Here is a 21025-nt window from a genome sequence, read left to right on the forward strand (position 1 = left end):
GGATGAGAAAGCAAGAGTAGTCATGCTGCTCCCCTGCTCAACATTTCAAGGTCTTCTGCATTGTGCTCCTACAGTGTTACCACAATTTCCATTGTGGTAACACTGCAAAACACTCAACTTTATAAAGGAGCATCTCTTTAGATATGATGCCAGATCTTTACCAACACCAAATGTTTATGGGTTTTGCTGCCATTTGAATTATCTGGAGTGTGGGGTGCAAGGGGTTCCCCCATGACAGTGTTAACAGTGGCAGGGTGGAAAGTCTACTGTTCAGATGTTTAACTGATAGGTGGGAAACACCCATGGCAGAAACTGTGCTTTCTCTTTTGCAAAGTCAAAACATTGCATTAAATGAGATATAGGCTTTTTTATGAACCATCTTCACAACTTATGAATAGGATGTAAATAATAAAAATGGATTTTCCTTAGGAACAGGTTTAGTTTGGCACACGCTGTTCCTCGTACTGTATATACTTTTAGCAGATAAATGTTGTCTCGTGTGTTTCACATTATCTTCCAGCCATTTTACTTGTCTCCCTTTTTCACAGGAGTTTATTAGGAGACTAAAAATGTTTTCTGTCTCTGAGTCACTTGGCTGTAACCCAGAAGCAAACCACAGCCTGGGTTCCTTGTTCTGTAAACTATTTCTTCAGAGACTCCGCCGCTCATTGTTTTGCTTTGCTTGAGACATGTGGGCAAAATAAAAACCATGGATCCCTTTGTTTTCCTGCTTATACTGGGCTGTTTTCAGAACTACCATTGGTATTAGAAAGCACTTCTGTCACGGTACCTTACATCATTGATTCCAAAATGATTAGCCAGGAGTTAACCAGTGCACTCTGGGAACTTGTGGGCGTGGTCACAAAGTCTCCAGTGGATCACATGACAATCTCAGTGTGGTGAGGAGCATTCCAGGTCATGGTTAAAGACTGACTCTGTGGAGGCACTGTTGCATTAGGATGGTGCCATTTTCTTTTTTTAAAAGAGCTTCACAGGTTTGCTTGTGATGTGGGTCATGAGTTTCTTTCCCTAAAACCAAAGTTATTGAGATGTCTCTTACAAAAAATGGGAGCAAGCCCAATAAAAAGGAAGGGTAGTGTTGAAAAGGTTGCCAACCATATTACAACCATGTTGGTGATTGATGTGTTAGTAATTAGCTACTGCCAAAATGAATGACTAGGTGGCACAACCTTGGCTTATTGCATAACTATTGTTGTTTTTTTTATTTATTTGATTTATATACCACCCTTTATCCAAAGATCCCAGGGCAGCATAATAATTTATGCAGCATAATAACAAAAACATAACACACAGCACGATAATAAAATAATCATAACAACAGCCCCTAGGACCTACACCCACCCACACATTTAACCAACCATGGCTGAAGGCCCGAGTAAAGAGGGATATTTTTCACCTGACACCTAAAGACATGTAATGAAGGTGCCAGGCAAGCCTCTCTGGGGAGAACATTCCACAGATGGGGAGCCACCACAAAAAAGACCAGTTCTTGTGTTGTCACCCTCCAAAGCTCTCAGGGAGGCGGGACATAGAGAAGGGCCTCAGATAACAAGCACATAGGGTCCAGGTCAGTTTGTATGAGGAGAGATGGTCCTTAAGGTATTGAGGTCCTGAGCTGAATAAGGTAGTGTGTCCTCCATATATGCCGGTGAGTACAGAATCCTGTTGGTTGCAAGCTTTTTTGTATTTAATACGATCCCAGAGCCCAAAGTAAGTACTCAGCAATATATCCAATGCAGTCCTTGCTGATCTGCACCCCTTCAGGCCTGGATGTTCTTCCATGTCAAGAAATGCTCATCTATCACCTTTCAGAGGTTGATAGTTTACACTGCTCCTTGATGTGGAATCATTCTGTTCCTCTAGTGAGAAATGGGATTAAACAAGAAAGGGTGTGCTCCATTCTTTCTTTTTTCTTCTCCTCCTCTCTTTAGCTCGGCCTATTCCACTTGCTCACCTTCCTAGGGTGGCTCCCCCACAGGGGTGCTCTCCTGTAAAAGAAAAGAAAAAAGTCATTTCAGGTTTATAAGGAGCCTTCTCCCAGTTTTCAGGTTATGCTTATTCCCTCTTATCTTTCTTGCAGGGTTCATCAATGTCTCTCTCGCGATCCAACAGCCGGGAACATCTAGGAAGTGGTAGCGACTCTGATAACTGGAGAGATCACAATGGCATTGGCTCAGCAGCCCCTGGTGACTTTGTTTCTTCCATTGGCAGCCCTAAAAGGAAACAAAACAAATCAAGTAATGATTTTCTGCTTTATTTTTTATTTTTTAAACTTGAGCATAACTTCTGTCTTTCACTATCATTGGCTTGGCTAAAATTTTGTCCCGAGTCTAGTGGAAGCAAAGTTGGTTATTTAGCCTGTTAATTGCAAGTGTTAAAATCCTAGAACAGAGTTAGAAACTGGGTGTGTGGCAGTGGGGACAGGTTGCTGAAAAAGGCTTCCCTGAATCATTCGTCTCCCCTTTGACTCTGTAATGTGTGGATCAACTTCATGCCCTGATGTCACCATATTGAGTGTAGCCATATTTCCAACACCACATCATTGATTGGCTGCTGCTGCTAACATGAGCAAATGCTCAGTGTCATGACATTTAGGATGCTGTGTAAGTTGAAGCACACAAATCAAAGGTGGGAGGAGAGGGCCTTAATGCAAGGCTGCCCTATTCAGGAGCAGCCCCACATGTAGTTTCAATCTTTGACTTTCTTTCGTAGCACTTCAGTGAAAATATTACGGCTTGATCATTTTCCTTTGGGTGGGCTGGGGTTTAAAGTCTACCTGTCACAGCGGCTTATGCACAGTTTAAGTAGTTCAGTGGGATATCTTTTAAAAGTGAAATGCAAACTGTTTGGAAACTCAAAGGTACTTCCTCTCTGAACTTCCAGCTGAACATTATCTCAGCAGCAGCAATTACATGGACTGCATCTCCTCGCTGACAGGAAGCAATGGCTGTAACTTGAACAGCCTATTTAAGGGATCTGACCTGCCTGAGCTGTTCAGCAAACTGGGTTTGGGCAAATACACAGACATATTCCAGCAACAAGAGGTCAGTGTCTGGAAAAGGCATTTTTTTGTTGTTGTTCCTGCTAGAGTGTTTTGATTACTTTCCAAACTAAATCTCTCAATTGCTACCATCTGCTGCGCTTTCATTTACTATTCTAGCTTCAAACCTCAAGTGTTTTCAAAGCACTGTGCTGAGAGAAGCAACTCTGGTTTCCAGTGTTTGCAAGCATATGTGGACGCATGCTCTGTAGTGCATTGGCATCCAACTTGCTGTATGAGTGCTTCATGAGTGGCTTGTGACACATCTACATAAGAGACAGGAGAGCCTCTGGCCCTGCTTGTTGTCATCAGGCCTTTGCCTCTACTGCAGCATAGTTTGCCTGCTTCCCAGTTCAACATACTAAAACATGGGTAGCTAACATGTTGGACTATAGGTCTCGTGATCCTGGAACACTGACCATGCTGACTATCAGTGATGGTTATTGAAAAATGTAAGCTTTTATCCCTGTGCATAGTTTGAACAAGGCACAGAATTCATCTTTCATTGGAGCAAAACTTTGATTGCCTGGACACAAATCTGGTATTTTGTTGCATGGCTTACACAAAAAATTGGCAAAGCCACTGGTCTCCTTTGAAAGGAAAGGCAGGATATATTTATGATGATGACGATTTATTTGTGTCCCACCCATCTGACTGGGTTGTCCCAGCCACTCTGGGCGGCTTCCAACATATATATAATAACATAATAAAACATCAAACCCTATACTGGACTGCCTTCAGATGTCTTCTAAAGGTTATATAGTTACTTATCTCCTTGACATCTGATGGGAGGGTGTTCCGCAGGGTGGCTGCCACTTCCGAAAAAGCCCTTCTACCTGGTTCCTGGTAGCTTCACTTCTCACAGTGAGGGAACTACCAGAAGGCCCTCTGTGCTTGATCTCAGTGTCCAGGTTGAACGATGGGGGTGGAGACGCTCCTTCAGGTATACAGGGCTGAGGGTGTTTAGGGCTTTTAAGGTCAGCACCAACACTTTGAATTGTACTCAGAAACTATGATGTTATCAAGTGTACCCAGGAGTAGCAGTACCTAATTCTGTGGGGATTGTCTTCTGCAAACTGAGTTACAAAAAGACTGGGCCACCTTCAGCTCAGGTACATTGGCCACACTCATATACCAAATTCTGCCTTACTAAAACCAGGATATTTGTGAGCTGCTTTACTCATGCTTTGCCCCTCCACTCCCTTCATGAAAGCAGGGGAACAAACTAGGAAGATGCAGTTAACCATAGCTTCCTGTTACGTGCAAACTGAGAAACTGTCAATGGCTTCCATAGAAGCCTGGCTATGAAACCGTGACTTAAACTTGACATACAATTCTGGCTTGTTTGGAATCCATTAACCACAGTTCTCAGTTTGCACATAATAAACTATGGTTAACTGTGTATTTCTGGCTTGTTTCCCCATTCACACAAAATAAGTGAAGCAGGAGCCAAGGGACTGCATGTGAGCATCCAAATCTTGAGCCTCTCCTGGCTTGCTAAACTAGAATATAATTGTGCCATCTGTCTACCAGCCTGCCCTCATCTACTCAATATTGCTACTGGCCTTCTTTCTTATTTTTGTAGTAGAGTCTTGCAAAGAGGTATGCCATCTGGTGGTATAGATCTGATGGCTTACCATCTGAAAATTCTGAAATTCACATGTCTTTGAGAATACACACGTATGTGTGCTCAGGATGCTGGATATGTGAATGCCCTTGAAAACTTGCTTTTCACCCTGTCGTTATTTACACGAACAATTCAGCAGCACATAACACTGTCAGATCATTTCTTAGGCACCAATGTGTTAGCTCCCAAGATTGAGACTGTAGCTGCTTTCCTCTTCCCAGGCTTTTTAGCTTGGTGCAGCACAGCAGCTAACTTGGCATTTTGGAAACTGGGCTCATGGTTAGGGATTTGCATTCTTAACTACTACCTGTAACCACAGAACAAAGCTTGCTTTACAAATCCTGGTTAAAAAGGAGAAGTCTTAACTGTGATCCCAGGCAACACACTAAGCCAAGCTACTGTGCTGCACTAATCAAAGAAGCCCATCAGGAAGCAAAGAGGATGCCTGTTCCTCTCCAGGAGCCAGCATGTTCACATGGACACTGTAAGTTTTACCCTGACTTACTGTGCTCTGAGAACCAGGCCATTGTTTTGTTTTGTTTTTCTAGGACAGGCATTTGTAATGCATGTAAGACAGAATTTGGGTAAGCAGAGATTTCACATCCTCATTAACAAACTAGAATTGAGCAAGAGTTCATTTAAAGCTTGCATCGAAACTCCTGTAAAACAGACAGTGCATTATTTAGTTACAGAAATCAGCCACAGATACATTGCCATCTTAAAGATTTAGCATTGCATTAAAGGAGATTTCTGTAAGGACCCTATGAAATTGGATGGACAAATCCATCCAGTCCAGCAGCACCATGGCTGATCAGCAGGTAGGCTTGAACTGAGACAGAGTGTTTCCTTGCCCATCTTGTTGGTTTATTTTCTCAATCTAGGAATGTACGGATAGGGTAGAAAGGGTGTTGAGGTCGTTCAGCTCTTAGCCCATTTCTCATTAAGGTCTTGACCTACACACATTTCTAATAGTACTGTTCCCATCTCCTCTGTGGTTGCTCCCATGATGCTAGAACAGAGGGTAGCCATTGTGGTTCCTTCCAGATGTTTTGCACCACCACTCCTATCGACCATAGCCAATATGGTCAATGATCAGGAATGACTGGATTTGTGGTCCACAACATCTGGAGCGCACCATGTTTGCTTCCCTGCACTAGACGTAAACAGAAACTGATCCACTTGCATAGTGGTTATAGCACACAAACAGTGTTTAGGCACTATGGGTACATATTAAAGCACCCTTTACACCTGCTTCTCTGTGAAGAAAAACTGTGGCAATGGGGCATTTCCATAATCTTTTCTTCTTCATGGTTTTAAATCATACTTCCATTATATATGTGTAATTACCTAGGAGTGAGTTCTATTGGACTTGATGGGGTTAACTTCTGAGTAGGCACAACATAGGATTACCCTATGCTGCTCTTGCTCAGTTTTCTCTTTGGATAATAAAAATAAAGTTCTTCAGGGAAGTTATCTATACCAGTCCCTTTAGTATGCATTTTGAATCTTTACTGTGAGACTTCTGTATCTTGAATTACTAGGGTATACATTTTGTATTTTCTCCAGATTGATCTTCAGACGTTCCTCACTCTCACAGATCAGGATCTGAAAGAGCTCGGAATTACGACTTTTGGTGCACGAAGGAAAATGCTGCTTGCAATTTCAGGTAAACAAAAATGCAGTTTGTGCATATAAGAGCCCTTTGTTTTTCCTGTCTTCCTTGCTTGCTTGAGTTGTTACATCTCAAGAATACATTTCACCCTCCCTGATGTGTAGGGATTTGATCTGCATTTGTTTACCAAACAAAACTTTTTAAAATTAATCCCTATTTAGCTGCTATTTTTTAATGAGCCCTTTACTTTTCTTCCCCGTCCCCTCCCCTCCTATGCACAGAACTGAATAAAAACCGAAGAAAACTGTTTGACCCCTCCAATGTCCGTGCCTCGTTCCTGGAAGGCGGCGCTAGTGGAAGACTGCCGCGTCAGTTTCATTCGGACATTGCTAGTGTGAGCGGCCGCTGGTAGCAGTAAGTCGAGGCTCTCACAGTTGACTGCACAAATGGACATGGCAATCCTGTGGACAGCCATCACTGCACACAACCCCCTGCACTTTGGGAATTTAGGTACCAAGGACCAAAGCCTTCTGCACAAATACCTGTGCCAAAAAAGGAAGAGAACACTTGTCTCTTTCTGAACACCAAATGTGGATTATGTTTTACTCATGTAGATTGGACAGAATTTGCAATAATGATAATATAGGGTTCTTTGTTTAGTATTTTATTACTTATAATAACTATATTGTATGCACTGAAATTTTTTTTTTACTTATTTGAATGGAGAGTGAAGGGCTGGGATGCCAGAGGGGCATAGCATGTGGTTTTTATCAAGAAGGTATTTCTGGTACTGCTTAATGATTAATTGAGGTCTTTCTGCACTTTACGTGTTCTGATTGCTTGTCCTGTGGAAATTTTATTGTTTTCCTCTTCAATTTCCATGGGGAAAAAATATTGTATTGGCACTTATCAACATTTGTCAGGTATGTTCCCACATTAGATGAAATTCTTTTGCCATAAATCATACAAGCAAATCAAATTTTGGTTATTTCCCCCCTTTAAACAACTGTAGAGAAGTCGTCAACAATCAGGTCTCTTAGCGTTGGACTCAACCTTCTTTTCGCTTTCGGGAGGCATTCGAAGAATCCTTACAGTTAAGCTTGTGCACTGTAAAAGATGCAATGAAAGACCAAAATGAACCTTATTGCCATCAGTTATCCCTATTTAGCTGTTACCTGTAATGCTAAAACTGATTTTAATGGTCGTCTCAAAGCAAAGGACTATTTTAGTATATACTGCCACTAAAGGACACTTTATTTATAGGAAACGTCTTATTTTTTTAGAATCTGTACACTTTACAGTGCATAAGAAATTAAACGGATCTCCTAAAAAGTTTTTGGTAGAGGATGGAAGGCAGTTCATCATGCCAGAACTCTGGGCAATTGTTCATTTAAGGAGAGCATTAATTTCATTTGACAAGACAGCACTGTTGCATTTATTTCAAGAATATTGCTTACATTGACTCTTCATTCAGCAATAGATCAACATAAATCAAATAGCTGCAATGACATCTGTTTTATTGGTTGATTTAAGTTTGTGATTGTCAGCTATGGAGTTTTGAGATGAGCTATTTCCAAAAATCCATACTGACTGTCACCAGAAAGAGTCTGTGTTGTGCATGGATAGAGCTAACAGTTGTGTTCTTATACTGTGAAAGGTCAAGAAATCTGGTTATACTATTTCTGTCTTTTTGCAAATGACTAGTTATAAATTTATGAAGTGAAGGATAGGATGAAGTGCCTCTCGGCAATGCAATACGATGTTTCCAAACATGAATTTATCGAAATAAGAAAAACATTCCCATAGAAAAAATTGTGAACTTACTTGTACTGTAATTTCTTATTTATGTACAATGTACAAACCCTTTAAAGTGGTTGCAAACCACTCTTAACGAAGGCATTAGATTTAACCAATTACCGTAGCTGTTTTTTTATATATGCAAAACAGGGGTGAGAAATAGTTTTGACACTTTCTGTGGATAATGGTTTTCTACGGCAGAGAAAAACACACAAACACACACAAAGGAAACCTTTAATGGTAGATAACGCAGTTGTAATCTGCTACCCACCGGCATTCGTTCTAACCATCTCCAGTGATGGCTATATAGCTAATCAGCCTCTCACTGCAACTCAGATAGCTGCTGATCTTTCTCCAGTGTTTGAAAAAGCACGGGCCAGATTAGTGCATGCTCAACTGTAGTTGCCTTTTTCTGTGTGTTGCCTTATGTATTATCCTGGAAATCAGCTAGTCCTGCCTCAAAACTTAACACATACTTCTGTTCACACTGTAATATAGAGATCCTGATACTTAAAAGAAACTACCTTCTTAATCATGAATATGCCCTTTGGTATGAGTCTCCTCGTGTGTAGAATTAAGCACTTAGTAGTTCAGGAATTTGGCTTGTCCATGGAAATGATTTTACCAAAATTTAAAACTAACTTGGTTTAATCTGTGCCAGAGTTAATTCAGACTAGGATGAGCACCTATCTGCCAGTCTCTTTCGGCTGCCATTGCACCCTCCCATCACCCGCCTTATTAGGCATTCGTCCCCCCACAGATCTGTGCATATTTTTTCCAGTTTGTACTTAAATGCCATGCGTGTTATGACAGTATTATACCTGGAAGATGCAATTAAGCTGCTGTGGTCTATGCTGAAGTGAAGATTTTCCCAGATATAAGAACAATAGGGCTGCACACTCACAATACATACACACAAATTCCACACTGGAAGAACAACTTTCTCACTCCTTTTGATTCCACAAAAGGGATATATGGCAATGCAATGTTCAGTATTGTCAATATTGTATTATGCACAAAAAGATATTGAAACGTTAGTTTTAAATTTTGTGCCTTTATAGCGACCAGTTATCTGTAAATATAGAGCAGATACAGATTGTATTTTGGGAGGGAAGGGGTCCTTTTTAGTGAACTTTTTTTTAAAGAATAAATAAATGAAAGATGGAATTAAACGTTCAAAAATGGGAATTTTCCAAACTAATCAAATGTTACATGAAAGAATAAATTTATATAACCCCTTTGTTACACTGCCTATGAAATGTAGTCTGTCGTCTTTTACACAGATTTATTCCAGAGGTGATTTCGTGTTCTCTTAACATGGAATGGTTGCTCCCAAAGTCAGAGCAAATACATGCTTGTTATCTTCTCTATAATGCTAGGCCCTGTGAGGACTAACCTAAACTGAGTATTGTTAACAGGCACAGTTACTAAAGAATGCTGATCATGCTTCTGAAGTGAAGGGGCACATCATGTGAGTAATAGTCACCTCATCCTTTGTTTTCTTTACAGTTTGCGGGGAAAAGGTTGCAAATGCAGATTGCCTAAGAGTTACTGGCCCTTACGGGTGCAATCTATATGTTCAGAAACTGTGTGTGGTACACACTGAGAACACAGTGCTTCAGAGTGCTGTTCGAGGGATCACATGGTCCAAATGCACCCTGTCCCCCCTGTCAATTATTCCGTTGCCATGGGAGCAGAGTTCAAACCCGTCTCAGACCCAGTGGCCTAACTTTCAGTAGGCAACCTTTGAAATGGGGAAGCATTCAAGTTTAATATCCACTACTAAGGCCCATAACCAGAGATTTTATGCTGAGGAGTGGGTCTACGGATGCTTTTGATATGATGCGAAACAGCCAAGTCTGTTTGTAACATTATGTTTGATGTTTAGAGTTATTGAATAAAAATATTGTTTTTAATCAAATTAAAATGCAAGTTTATGTGTACCCAGTGATTTGAAGCTCCTTGTTTCTTGCTGAGCAATTTATTCTTATTTTTTAAGCACTTGCATTGTTTTTCTTGTTATTTCCACAAGAAAAAGGGCTAGAGACTTTGAGGCTGTTTTAGCCAGAGAAAAACATGGGCAAACTTGCCCATGCTTATCTCAAGCAGCTTTTTATTATGGAGCATAAACATTTCCCCTAAAAAAAAATGCATTGGGAACCGTAGTCACACATAGAGTTCTCCACATTTGTCCTTGTGGCTTTCTGTAGTTGTGATGGATCCTCTCCTTGTGTCTTCCAGCCCAGCTCCCCTTCTGCAGTCATGGGATGGCAAGAGCTTCAACTTGCAATAAAAGCATTATAAAACAGTCTCCTTATGACTGCATATGTATCCCTCTTAAGGGTCAGTTTTCATTTTACCACAGTGGTATGGAAACCATTTCCTCTTGCTGTGCTCTGGTAGAACCACATTGGCCAGGCTGATTTGCATGATTTCACCCCATATTGTCTGTCTTTTAAGTCGCATCATTGATTTTACCCATATGGTGTCTTCACACATACATTTCTGGAACAGGCTACGGCTGCATTAAGAGGAAGAGGCTCCCACAGCACTGCAAATGAATCAGCCTTTGAGAAGTACTGCATTATAAAGAAAATACTGGATCCAGTGAAGCTAATACGTTCTGTAACAATCAACTACAGTGGTACCTTGGGTTACGGACACTTCAGGTTACAGACTCCGCTAACCCAGAAATAGTACCTCAGGTTAAGAACTTTGCTTCAGGATGAGAACAGAAATCGTGCAGCGGCAGTGGGAGACCCCATTAGCTAAAGTGGTAGCTCAGGTTAAGAACAGTTTCAGGTTAAGAACCGACCTCCAGAACGAATTAAGTTCTTAACCCGAGGTACCACTGTATCTCAGCTTAGAGCTGATGCTTCTGTCTTCATACTTGGAGACTTCAAGCCTACACTATGCACAGAGTCTTCTTAACACGCACTGTTTCCATTGTCTTATGGAGCTCACTCTGTGGTCTCTTGCTTAGAAATTATTGCTAGAGAAATGTTTTGGCTCTCTTGAGAAATTAGGATGTCGTGATTTGTGCACATTTGCACTGATGCATTTTTATGAAACACCAATGTTTTCCAACGTTCCGTGTGAGATAATCTGCTTTGGATATTCTTGGCCCTCTTGCTGATTAGCTTTCTCTCCCTCGGCAAGGATGGTTTTGTGCAGCTATTTTTTTAAGCTGAACTGCTTGGAGCTTTCTGCATAATGTTTTAGGCTTTGAGAATCCTAACAAGTGCATACTATATGTTCAAACATCAAAGCAAACTCTTGAAATAAGTTGAAAGGGGTGTACTTGCATCCTGCTTGGTGGAACTGTAACCAGTTTGCCAACTGTTCCTGACCATCTTGTAAATCGGAGTACTAACCAGAAAAAAATTATAGAAATAAATTTAAAATCCTTAAAAGTTGGATTAAAAAGGGACGTAAAACCTGCAGTGAAGAATAAGCAGGTGCACATAGGTTTGTGAGTGAACCTGTCTTCATTTTCGTTGACTTCTCAAGCTGCTTTTTCTGAGGTAGTTTCAGAACAGCACAGAATTGCGAATGTCAGTAGCACTTGCTCTCTGAAAAGGAAGGAACTTGACAGTACAGGAACAAAGGGAACTCACATCACGATGGTGGATTTCAGTAGTTAACAGATAATGTTCTGTGGAGAGCAAAATGCATAGGTAAAGGGGAACTGCCAAGGTACAGTGAAGCTCTTAAAAAGTTATCAGTGGTAGTTGCCCCAAAAGTGCTGCAGGCAACATGAAAACTAAATAAAAGGAACTTCATTGGAAGAAAATACAATGAAGAATGGGCCTCACAGGGTGGGTATAGAAGAACAAGGAGGTCCAAATTGGGAATAGACTAGAAATAAATTACAGCTGTAGCAAGGGATGGCAGAACACTTCAGAGGTGATATTATGCTAAAAGCAAGAGTAGTGAAATAGTTATTGTGGAAGAATAGTGAAATAGATATTGTGGAATCATTGCTCTTTTTGCTAAGAAGTGAAGGTTTTGAAGGCTTGGAAGGAACTCTTCAAAAAGATTCACCCTGAGTCCATTCTTGCATCCCACAGCGATGGGGCTTCCATTAGAATCTTTACTGCAAAGGTTAATACAGGGGTGAGAAACTAACTCCCAACATTCCCAGCCATTGGGAGTTGTAGTCCAGCAATGTCTGGGGGGACCACGTTCCCCATCTCTGCCTTAATAGCAAGGCTTTGAATGTCTCCCCACTATACACACACACACACACCCTAAATGAAGTTAATGGAAAGCTCTTGGAGGCAAGGAAATTTTATGTGCTAACCAAGAGTTCAAAACACAAAGTAAAAGGTAAACAAAAACACATCAATCACTGTCAGGCTGTTGTGCTTTGTATATGCTTATCAAAGTTACATCATGGAAACAGAAAAATGCCAGGAGGTCTTAAATGTTCTCAGGAGCAACCAGGTGGAAGGAGGTCTTACTGATGAGGCTGAGGCAGCTGACAAAGGCCATCACATGAGCCAGCTCTGTCATTTTGTCTCTCTTCACCAGGGGAGACTTTAAGAAAACACAGAACTGGCAACAGGGGGAAAAGGCAAGGAGGGCTGGCACTGGAGCCAGCCATTGTGAACTCAGAATGAGCTTTGGTTTGGGACCAGCTCATAATGGCCTCTTTTCCAAACTGGGGTAGCTGGTTTCTCCTCCTTGAATTCCACGTTTCATGTCATTTTTACCATACAGCCATAACAAGAAAGATCTGAGGTCATTCAAATCCATCTACACATTTTGGGATCATTCACAAACAACGACATTGCTTTTTCCAGCATCCTCAAGGAACACTAATGAAAATGCAGCTTCTTAAAGCTTTTTGTCGAAATGAACTGAGGCCCTTGGTTTAATTTTTGGCTTCAATTTGGAAGAAGGGCAGTTTCTTGGATGCAATAACAGTGACGTTTTAGAATGAAATTTGGAACAATACATTCCGGATACAATTCTGCTTTACGTGGGTACCACACCAATCGGGATGCGGGTGGCGCTGTGGGTTAAACCACAGAGCCTAGGACTTGCCGATCAGAAGGTCGGCGGTTCAAATCCCTGCGACGGGGTGAGCTCCCGTTGCTCAGTCCCTGCTCCTGCCAACCTAGCAGTTTGAAAGCACATCAAAGCGCGAGTAGATAAATAGGTACCGCTCCGGTGGGAAGGTAAACGGCATTTCTGTGCACTGCTCTGGTTCGCCAGAAGCGGCTTAGTCATGTTGGCCACATGACCCGGAAGCTGTACGCCGGCTCCCTCGGCCAATAAAGCGAGATGAGCGCTGCAACCCCAGAGTCAGTCACGACTGGACCTAATGGTCAGGGGTCCCTTTACCACACCAATCACATGCCCACTTTCAAGTAGGGGTGTGTGAGGGAGACAAGAGAGATACTGCAATGTAAGATCATGCTTTTAAATAATGGGAAGGAATTCAGTAGATCTTCAGAGCACAATTCTTTCCAACAGCCCTGGGAAAGGCTACACCCAATGTGAATAATTTCTAGAAATGTTATTTCCCGAATACCTCATGGTCAAACTGCATATATTTCAAACATGCTTTTGGTTTCGGGAACTGAAACAATTTCACAACATAAGATGTGGAGCTTTTTAGCGTTACTCTGTGGAGTTGCCTGTGTTAGCAGTCCTCTTTCTCATGACTGGGGCCTGAAAACACTGACTTGGCAGAGATGTTAAACGGTCCCAGGCGATATTTAGGCAAAGCTTGAATAAATTGTGATGGAAATTGCTCAGTGTGCGCCAAGGGCTGTTGCAACCTCCAAGAAACTCGCAGATGGAAAAGACGGAAAATAATCGAATGAAACTGTTTTGTACTAGTAAAGAGCTTCAGAGGCCTCATTTGCTCCTTGCCCTTTGGATAACGGGCACAGAGTTTCAAGCTGAGGATTAACATGAAATGATGTACACTGTCCTAAATATTCATACAAACTTTCATTCCATTGGGTTCATTGTCTCCGGCTTCGAGCACACCAGATCACATCGTGTTTTCTTTTACATCCTTCCTGTTCTCAAACACAGGTGCTAAGTTTGAGCTGGGGTCTGTCCTTGAAGTGTAGAAGACATTTTATACCAAGCTCTTGGTTTTCAGCGACGACGTCACTTTCCATTGTGTGTTGTGACTTTCCTGTCTCCCTGGAAAATAGGAGCTGGGGCTCATCTTTGAAAGTGCAGCCTGCTCTCATGAACATGCACTCCCACTTCCATTCTGCCATCTGGAAGTTTGAAGGAGATCTTGCATTTGTTTGTGCGTTGCATTTCCCCTTCATCTGGGTGGCCTTTGTCACAGGGTGATGGTGCAGAAACAATAGGGGCACGGGAGCCATGCATCCTGCCTTGAGCTCCTTGGAAGAAGAGGGGGATTAAAAATGGGCAAATAACAAATATGGGTGCTTGAGCAATTCCAGAGCAGGTGCCTGCTGTGCCAAACCCTGCCACTCTTGGTAGCTCCTCTTCTTCCTTGCAAAGGACCAAGGGGGCTGCTCTCCTTACCTGTGCAAAGTGCCTGAAGGAGCCTTTTTTCTTTAAATGCTGTGTAGTTAAAATGTCCAGCAAGTATGGCATTCTCATGTCATCTTCCTGTTCAGCATCACTTCCTGGGATGCCCATGTGGACTCCACAACATCTCAAGAAGTGTCAACAGAACAGCAGCCAGCATGCCGAGAGTTTTGTACTGTTGCAGATGTGTGGCTAGCTAGACTTTTATTTGTAAGCCAGTGTCCGGCTTCAGGGAAGCATCTTCCTCCCTCCCTTTGGCCGTGGATAAGCAGAACAAAGCAAAAATAGTTTCTTACCATTTGAAGAGATTTTAATGATCACAGTGAAAAAACAAAGAGTCCATTCTCAGAATAAAGGTGCTCCCAATTAAGGTTTACACCCACTTTCCCCCCTGAGTCATCACCTCGTTTTGTAACCTGATCTTGCAACCACTGTTCCTTCTGTGCAGCTGCCTTATCTAATCTCCATGACCTTGGACTGATCAGCTGGATGGTTTCCAGTGAACCGGAGTTTGTTAACGGTTCATTTTTCTCCTAGCTCTTCGCCACCCACTTCTTCCCAACTTTTGTCTTCTGAAGTATGCCCCTCTGCAAACCACTGTTCCAAATCTATCATGTCATACTGCTCCCGGGAAGATTCAGGATCATGATCAGGAGCAGGGGGTGGTTCCCACCATTCCTCATCTGTGCAGTCCTCTTCAGCATGGTCCCTGACAGCCAGCTGCGGAAGCCCACATGCAATCTGCAATGCTGTATAGTTGCATGGGAGTCCCAAGAAACAGTGCTGAGCCTAAAGACTCACCCGAGAGCTTTGCTACTGGAGAAAGCAGGATGCTTTTGCTGCACTTAAAGAAAAATAAAGACCCCCTCAGCTGTGGTGCCCTGGCCTGCATGGGTCCTAGCCAACCCCAGGCTGAGGAGATAAATCCTGGGAGAGTTGGTTTTCTGTATGGGGCTTCTAAGATATTGTTTATATGAGAGGAGGGGAGTAGTTTCCAGTTGTTAAGTGTGTAATAGCACCCCAGTTTTCCTTAGCGTCTATCAGGCCTTTTTGGGGATAGATAGAATAATTTTTGTTTACTTTTTTCGAAATTATTTAAAATACGCTGTTTCCAAGAGCTGCCTCTGTCCTTTTGTCTCTGCTGTAGCAAACCCATCAGCTGAATAAACTATCCAGAGGAAGCTGAAGGTGGAAAGGGTACAAATCCGGACAGAGAGGGAGGCAAATGGTGTAGATTATTTATAATCTTGCAGCTTAAGAGAAGTAGAATCTCTTCTCTTCCCGAAACGCTTTCCTCACAGCTTAGGGTGCCTCTCAGATTTTTGTCCTAGTGGGAGCCGGAAGCCCCTAAGTCACCCTGGTGACAGAAAGGGTAAAGTTCCTGTGGCACAGGATTCCTGCCGAGCAGCAAAACTGCACACTGGGAAGAGCCTCTGTGCATCTGGTACACATAAAAGCCAGGATCCTTGATGCAACTGTTGAATCATGGTTCTCCTTTGTGGAAATTGGCTGCAGATTGTCCCGTTTTTGTTTAATCATTTCTTCATCATATCCTGTCTCCAACCTTTTGAATGTTAAAGGCCCAGAACAGCTTTTGGAACCACGCATAGTCTTGTGGACTTTTACACAAATAAGAGCGCTGCCTGGTCTTCATTTAAAGTGACAAACATGGAAGGTTTCCAAATCTGCAAGCAATACAAAAGGAGCGCTTAGCAGGAAAGGGCCTGTTCTGCGTGTGAACAACTCGAAGCTAGTAACTTTTGCGCAGTGCAAAGGACACATGCAGTGCCGTTAGGGTTTTTGGCTGCTGGAGCTACATGCACACCTCTCTGAAACTTTGACTCGCTTGTCTCTGGTTTTCACTCCTGTTTTACTCCCTCTTTACCAAGGGGTGAACAGTTCAGACCAGCTTTTCCAGCACCAATTTTCCTCTGGTAACGCCACACTCTTAATATTACTGTGTGTGTGTGTGTGTGTGTGTGTGTGTAAGAGAGAGAGAGAGAGCGAGAGAGAGCGCACAAACTCTGAAATTATTTCACACATCTGCAAGTAGAGCACAAGCGGCAGATATACATGGTATGATCTGTGCAGGCCTCAGACGCCAGCAAATTCGGAACACCCACCCAGGAAAGATGTGGGACCATCAAGCTTCTAAGCTTGTATCCACTGGTGGTCTCCTCCAGAATGAATATTTGAATTTTTGTGAATTAGTTTTATGGCTGAGCAATCCTGCTGAGTGGATTGAAGGTGGCATTTGGAGAAAGTGAGGTGACTGCCTCAAGCAGCAGCCCAAGCTGTTTCTTCAGAGGCACCTGTTCCCTCTGTTGCCACAGTCCTGTCCTCAGCTGATCTGCTGCCTCAGATGTGGGGAATTCCACTTCACCACCAGTGCTGAAGTAAGAGTTAATGGCTAGCTAGTCCAATAGGCTTCGGAATGTAGAACTGGAGCCAGCAAGATGTCTGACCAGCAAATACAGCATTTCATGAGCTATCAGTATGTTTTATGATTCACAGTATTTGAATGCTATTACAAGTAATCTATCAAGTACCATCATAGGCTACTAGTGGACAACTGTGTCCATTCTAAGTCCTCGGGTGCCCTGGGGACCTCCATTTCCCAGAGTCCCATGGGGCTTAAGATATTGTGGTTTTAACATTCCAAGGAACAATGCTACTGTAAGGAAACATTTGGGGGAAGAGAAGGAGTTTCAAGAATTGTGAGAAGTTGGGAGAGGTGTTCAGGCCCCACTGCAGTCCTAAAGATGCCACATTTTGGCTTGGGAAATGAGTGTTTTTTTCTTTCTGTTTGTATATGTGAGAAAGTACAGTGGTACCTCGGGTTACATATGCTTCAGGTTACAGACTCTGCTAACCCAGAAATAGTACCTTGGGTTAAGAACTTTGCTTCAGGATGAGAAAAGAAACCGTGTGGCAGCGGTGCAGCAGCAGCAGGAGGCCCCATTGGCTAAAGTGGTGCTTCAGGTTAAGAACAGTTTCAGGTTAAGAACGGACCTCCGGAACGAATTAAGTACTTAACCCGAGGTACCACTGTAACTCGTATTATCCAAATCTATTCTGAGCTGAACCAAAACAGCCAGCTATCAAACACTGCAGAATATCAAAGATGGAGGGAGGGGGAGGGACCCACTGGAATCAAACCTAATTGGATTTCAAATACAGGTATCAAATATTTGCTAAACGTTTGGGTATTCAGAGAATATCTGGGAAGCAAATTCCTTTCAAGTCTATAAATAAACTTTTACAGCCGATATGGAAAGCTTTTTTGGCCTCCTCTCCAAGTTGCTAAGTTTCTCTGGCCCCATTATAACTGTGAGCTAATGTGACAGCAAATACTGCATTGCTTTAAAACAATTGCAGATGTTTAACACGGAGATTGCTGGTGTGGTTTTGCAGGCGACAGCAGATGGCAGAGTGTCTCCACAGAAGGTGATGTGAGACTAAGCCTGGGTTCTTCCACTTCCCTGCTGTGGTAGCAGATGGAAGTGCTGGCCAGCAAGGAGGACACAGAAATGCCATGGTAGGTTGTGTGCAGCACTGCCTTTGATGACTGGCCAGTTAGCACAGTGCGTGTTAAATAAGCATTGATGGGGTAAAGGAGATGTGCCCAAGATCAGAGGAGGAGGAGGAGGAGTATATCCACCAGTTGGACAAAACAACAAGCAGTCAGACATACTGCTGCAAGTTTACCTTAGATGTGATTTGCTCTGAAGTAGCTGTGCATTGGATTGCAATCTCAGGCAATCTTTGGTGTAAATTTGCAGAGTTCTGTATGGGGGTGATACATACTGAAGTCATGAGGATATGCGTTTGTCTCGAGTTTATCACTCTGTTTCTGTGCCCTCTTTCTAAGAGAGTGAAGCATTTCTATAATATTGCTAGTTTTGTCGAATGCTTTCAGTTCTTGAATCTCAGTAAGATGCTGAACCCCACTAATCCGGCACCAATAATTTCTCAATTTTAGTAAGTTTCTAATATATATAAATTCAGTAGGTACAGATATCTTCAGGTGGGGGATCTAATATGTTTGAAAGCCCTCCCCTCATATAAATCTTTCCACCTAGCATGTTAGGGAGAAAGGTTTTAGCCTAGGGAGATCTAATTTTCTATATCTACAGGGTTTCTTTTATGTAGGGTTCAGTCCCTCATTTGCTGTCTGAAGTAGTACAATCCAGTAAGAGTTGTGTCATGTGAGTCTGCTGATCATATTGCTCAGATCTAAGGAACTAATATCATGTAAATGTTTTGGGGGCTTTTTTACTTTAATTTTATAATACTGCTTAGGTATTTTTAATGTTGACTCTATTATGGCACTGTTTTATTGTTTTTCTGTTGTATTTTTTACGTGCCAAGAACTTATGAGATTTTTAAATATTAAACAGTTTAGAAAGGCTTTTAAATCAATGAATTAAATCAATAGAGAATGTCTAATGTTCTCAGATCAGAGGTTGCTCATTGTGTGTTTAAATAACGAGAGTGCAAATAGTTGAAGCACAATGTCTCAAAATCTGCTGTTTTCATCAGGTTATTAACATAACATTTCTGTATCTGAGTCATATCTTGGGAACCCTGCGCTGTGTTTTAAAGAATCTCTCACTGATCCCCAAGAGGACATTCTTGTCAGAGTAATGCAAGTGGAATCTTCAGAAAAATCATGAACCAGATGAATTTCGTCAGTGTTTGAAAATGTGCCGCACAGTAACTTTACAAGGCTCTGTCACTCCAGCTGCAGTGCTAACTAGTGGGCGGGGGGCTGCTGGTATTGATTCTCTACCCCTAAGAACTGCTATTTTAAATCCTTTAACTGGAATTTACAGATATAAAGATAGACAGAGCCCCTGTATCTTTAAAAGATGGAATCCCAACAGGTGTTGGGGGTTTCCCATCTTGGCATCCAAAACTCATTGGAAGCAAGCAGGTGCCTAAAAGCAGACACCATATTTCCACAGAGAACAGTTGCCAACGCTGCCACTCTGCTTCACTTGACTCTAGCAAGCTAAGACTCAATCTAGACAAGCCAGGTGCTTTTTGTCAGCACTGATGCTGATCTTGAGATTAAACACACACCTTGTTATGACAGGGAAGCACTCTTGTTGGAAGTTCAAGCCAGTTCAAAGGTTGGAAGTGCTCCCGAACCCAGCTTTGCTCCCAAAGTAGACAGGTAGCTGCTGTGGTCAGAACAAGTCCAGACCACTGATGAGGGCTTGTTGTTCCTGCTGGTTCATTGCTGATCCTGTCGTTCATTTCAGCTAAGATTTGAGTAAAGCTTTGAGAAGTCATTCCTTCAAAAAAGCAGGACTGTAAACAAATTTTACAGTTTTCCTCCCTTGACAAAGTTACAGAAGTTTCTCTGTCAAATTGTTGCCACTCCAGTTATTGAAAACAGAACAATCTGCTAAATGTTAATTTGGGAAATGTGTGACTCCATTCTCACTGCAGAGAAACCATGACTGAAGGTGCATTGACTGGTTTTGTACATGCTAGTATGATCTATAGCAACCTAGAGTGTGGCTTCCATTGGGGCACCAATCGCAGGGCTTGTATTTACATATCTATCCTTTTCCTCCACCACATGTGCGCTACAAGCTCTCAGTAAAACTTGAAACGCTTAATCCATTCATTCACCTATTTGGAATGTATATGCCACATGTGATTTAATATAAATAGGTATTAACTATATTGTATGTTCTGGACGTACTATATATTATATTGTATACTATATATACAACATACTATATTGTATGTTGGGACGCAGGTGGCGCTGTGGGTTAAAGCCTCAGCGCCTAGGACTTGCCGATCGAAAGGTCGGCGGTTGGAATCCCTGCGGCGGGGTGCGCTCCCGCTGCTCGGTCCCAGCGCCTGCCAACCTAGCAGTTCGAAAGCACCTCCGGGTGCAAGTAGATAAATAGGGACCGCTTACCAGCGGGAAGGTAAACGGCGTTTCCGTGTGCGGCTCTGGCTCGCCAGAGCAGCGATGTCACGCTGGCCACGTGACCCGGAAGTGTCTCCGGACAGCGCTGGCCCCTGGCCTCTTAAGTGAGATGGGCGCACAACCCCAGAGTCTGTCAAGACTGGCCCGTATGGGCAGGGGTACCTTTACCTTTACCTTATGTTCTGGATAGGTATAGTCAACTATTCAAGGGCAGCTTGCAAAAGGAGAGCAAATTACATATTTGATGTTAGTTTTTTCAGAAAATAATGTGTTCAGGACACAGGATAAGCTAAGCTAAGCTATTTTCCAAAGTTTTTAGAGCTTGTCAGAGGCAGTTCTCCTCGCCACTACTTCTAATAAGAAGCTCTCCATGGGATACAGGGAAGGCTTCAGTCATTTTCATGCCCGAAGCAAATGTTTAAATTACAACCCTCTCTTTGCATCCTTTTA

At 42.5% G+C, this 21025-nt stretch overlaps 1 protein-coding gene and 1 long non-coding RNA gene across 2 annotated transcripts in view; one reads left to right on the plus strand and one right to left on the minus strand.

Annotated features, from left to right (window-relative positions):
• BICC1 (BicC family RNA binding protein 1) overlaps window positions 1–10040 on the plus strand; it is a gene marked incomplete at its 5' end in the record, with an annotated part of 112477 nt that extends 102437 nt beyond the window's left edge. The window contains 4 exons of the mRNA XM_079975582.1: window positions 2102–2258; window positions 2905–3065; window positions 6255–6354; window positions 6582–10040. Of these exons, the coding sequence (XP_079831708.1) occupies window positions 2102–2258; window positions 2905–3065; window positions 6255–6354; window positions 6582–6712 (549 nt within the window). The 3' untranslated portion in view covers window positions 6713–10040. The remainder of the gene's footprint in view (window positions 1–2101; window positions 2259–2904; window positions 3066–6254; window positions 6355–6581) is intronic.
• LOC307215980 overlaps window positions 2098–21025 on the minus strand; it is a 61728-nt gene continuing 42800 nt past the window's right edge. Inside the window, exons 2-3 of the long non-coding RNA XR_013838837.1 lie at window positions 16252–16310; window positions 2098–2234 (exon numbers count right to left, since the gene is read on the minus strand). This is a non-coding gene — a long non-coding RNA (uncharacterized lncRNA). The remainder of the gene's footprint in view (window positions 2235–16251; window positions 16311–21025) is intronic.

Source organism: Podarcis cretensis (genome assembly GCF_951804945.1).
Source record: "Podarcis cretensis genome assembly, chromosome: 5".
Taxonomy (NCBI): Eukaryota; Metazoa; Chordata; class Lepidosauria; order Squamata; family Lacertidae; genus Podarcis; species Podarcis cretensis.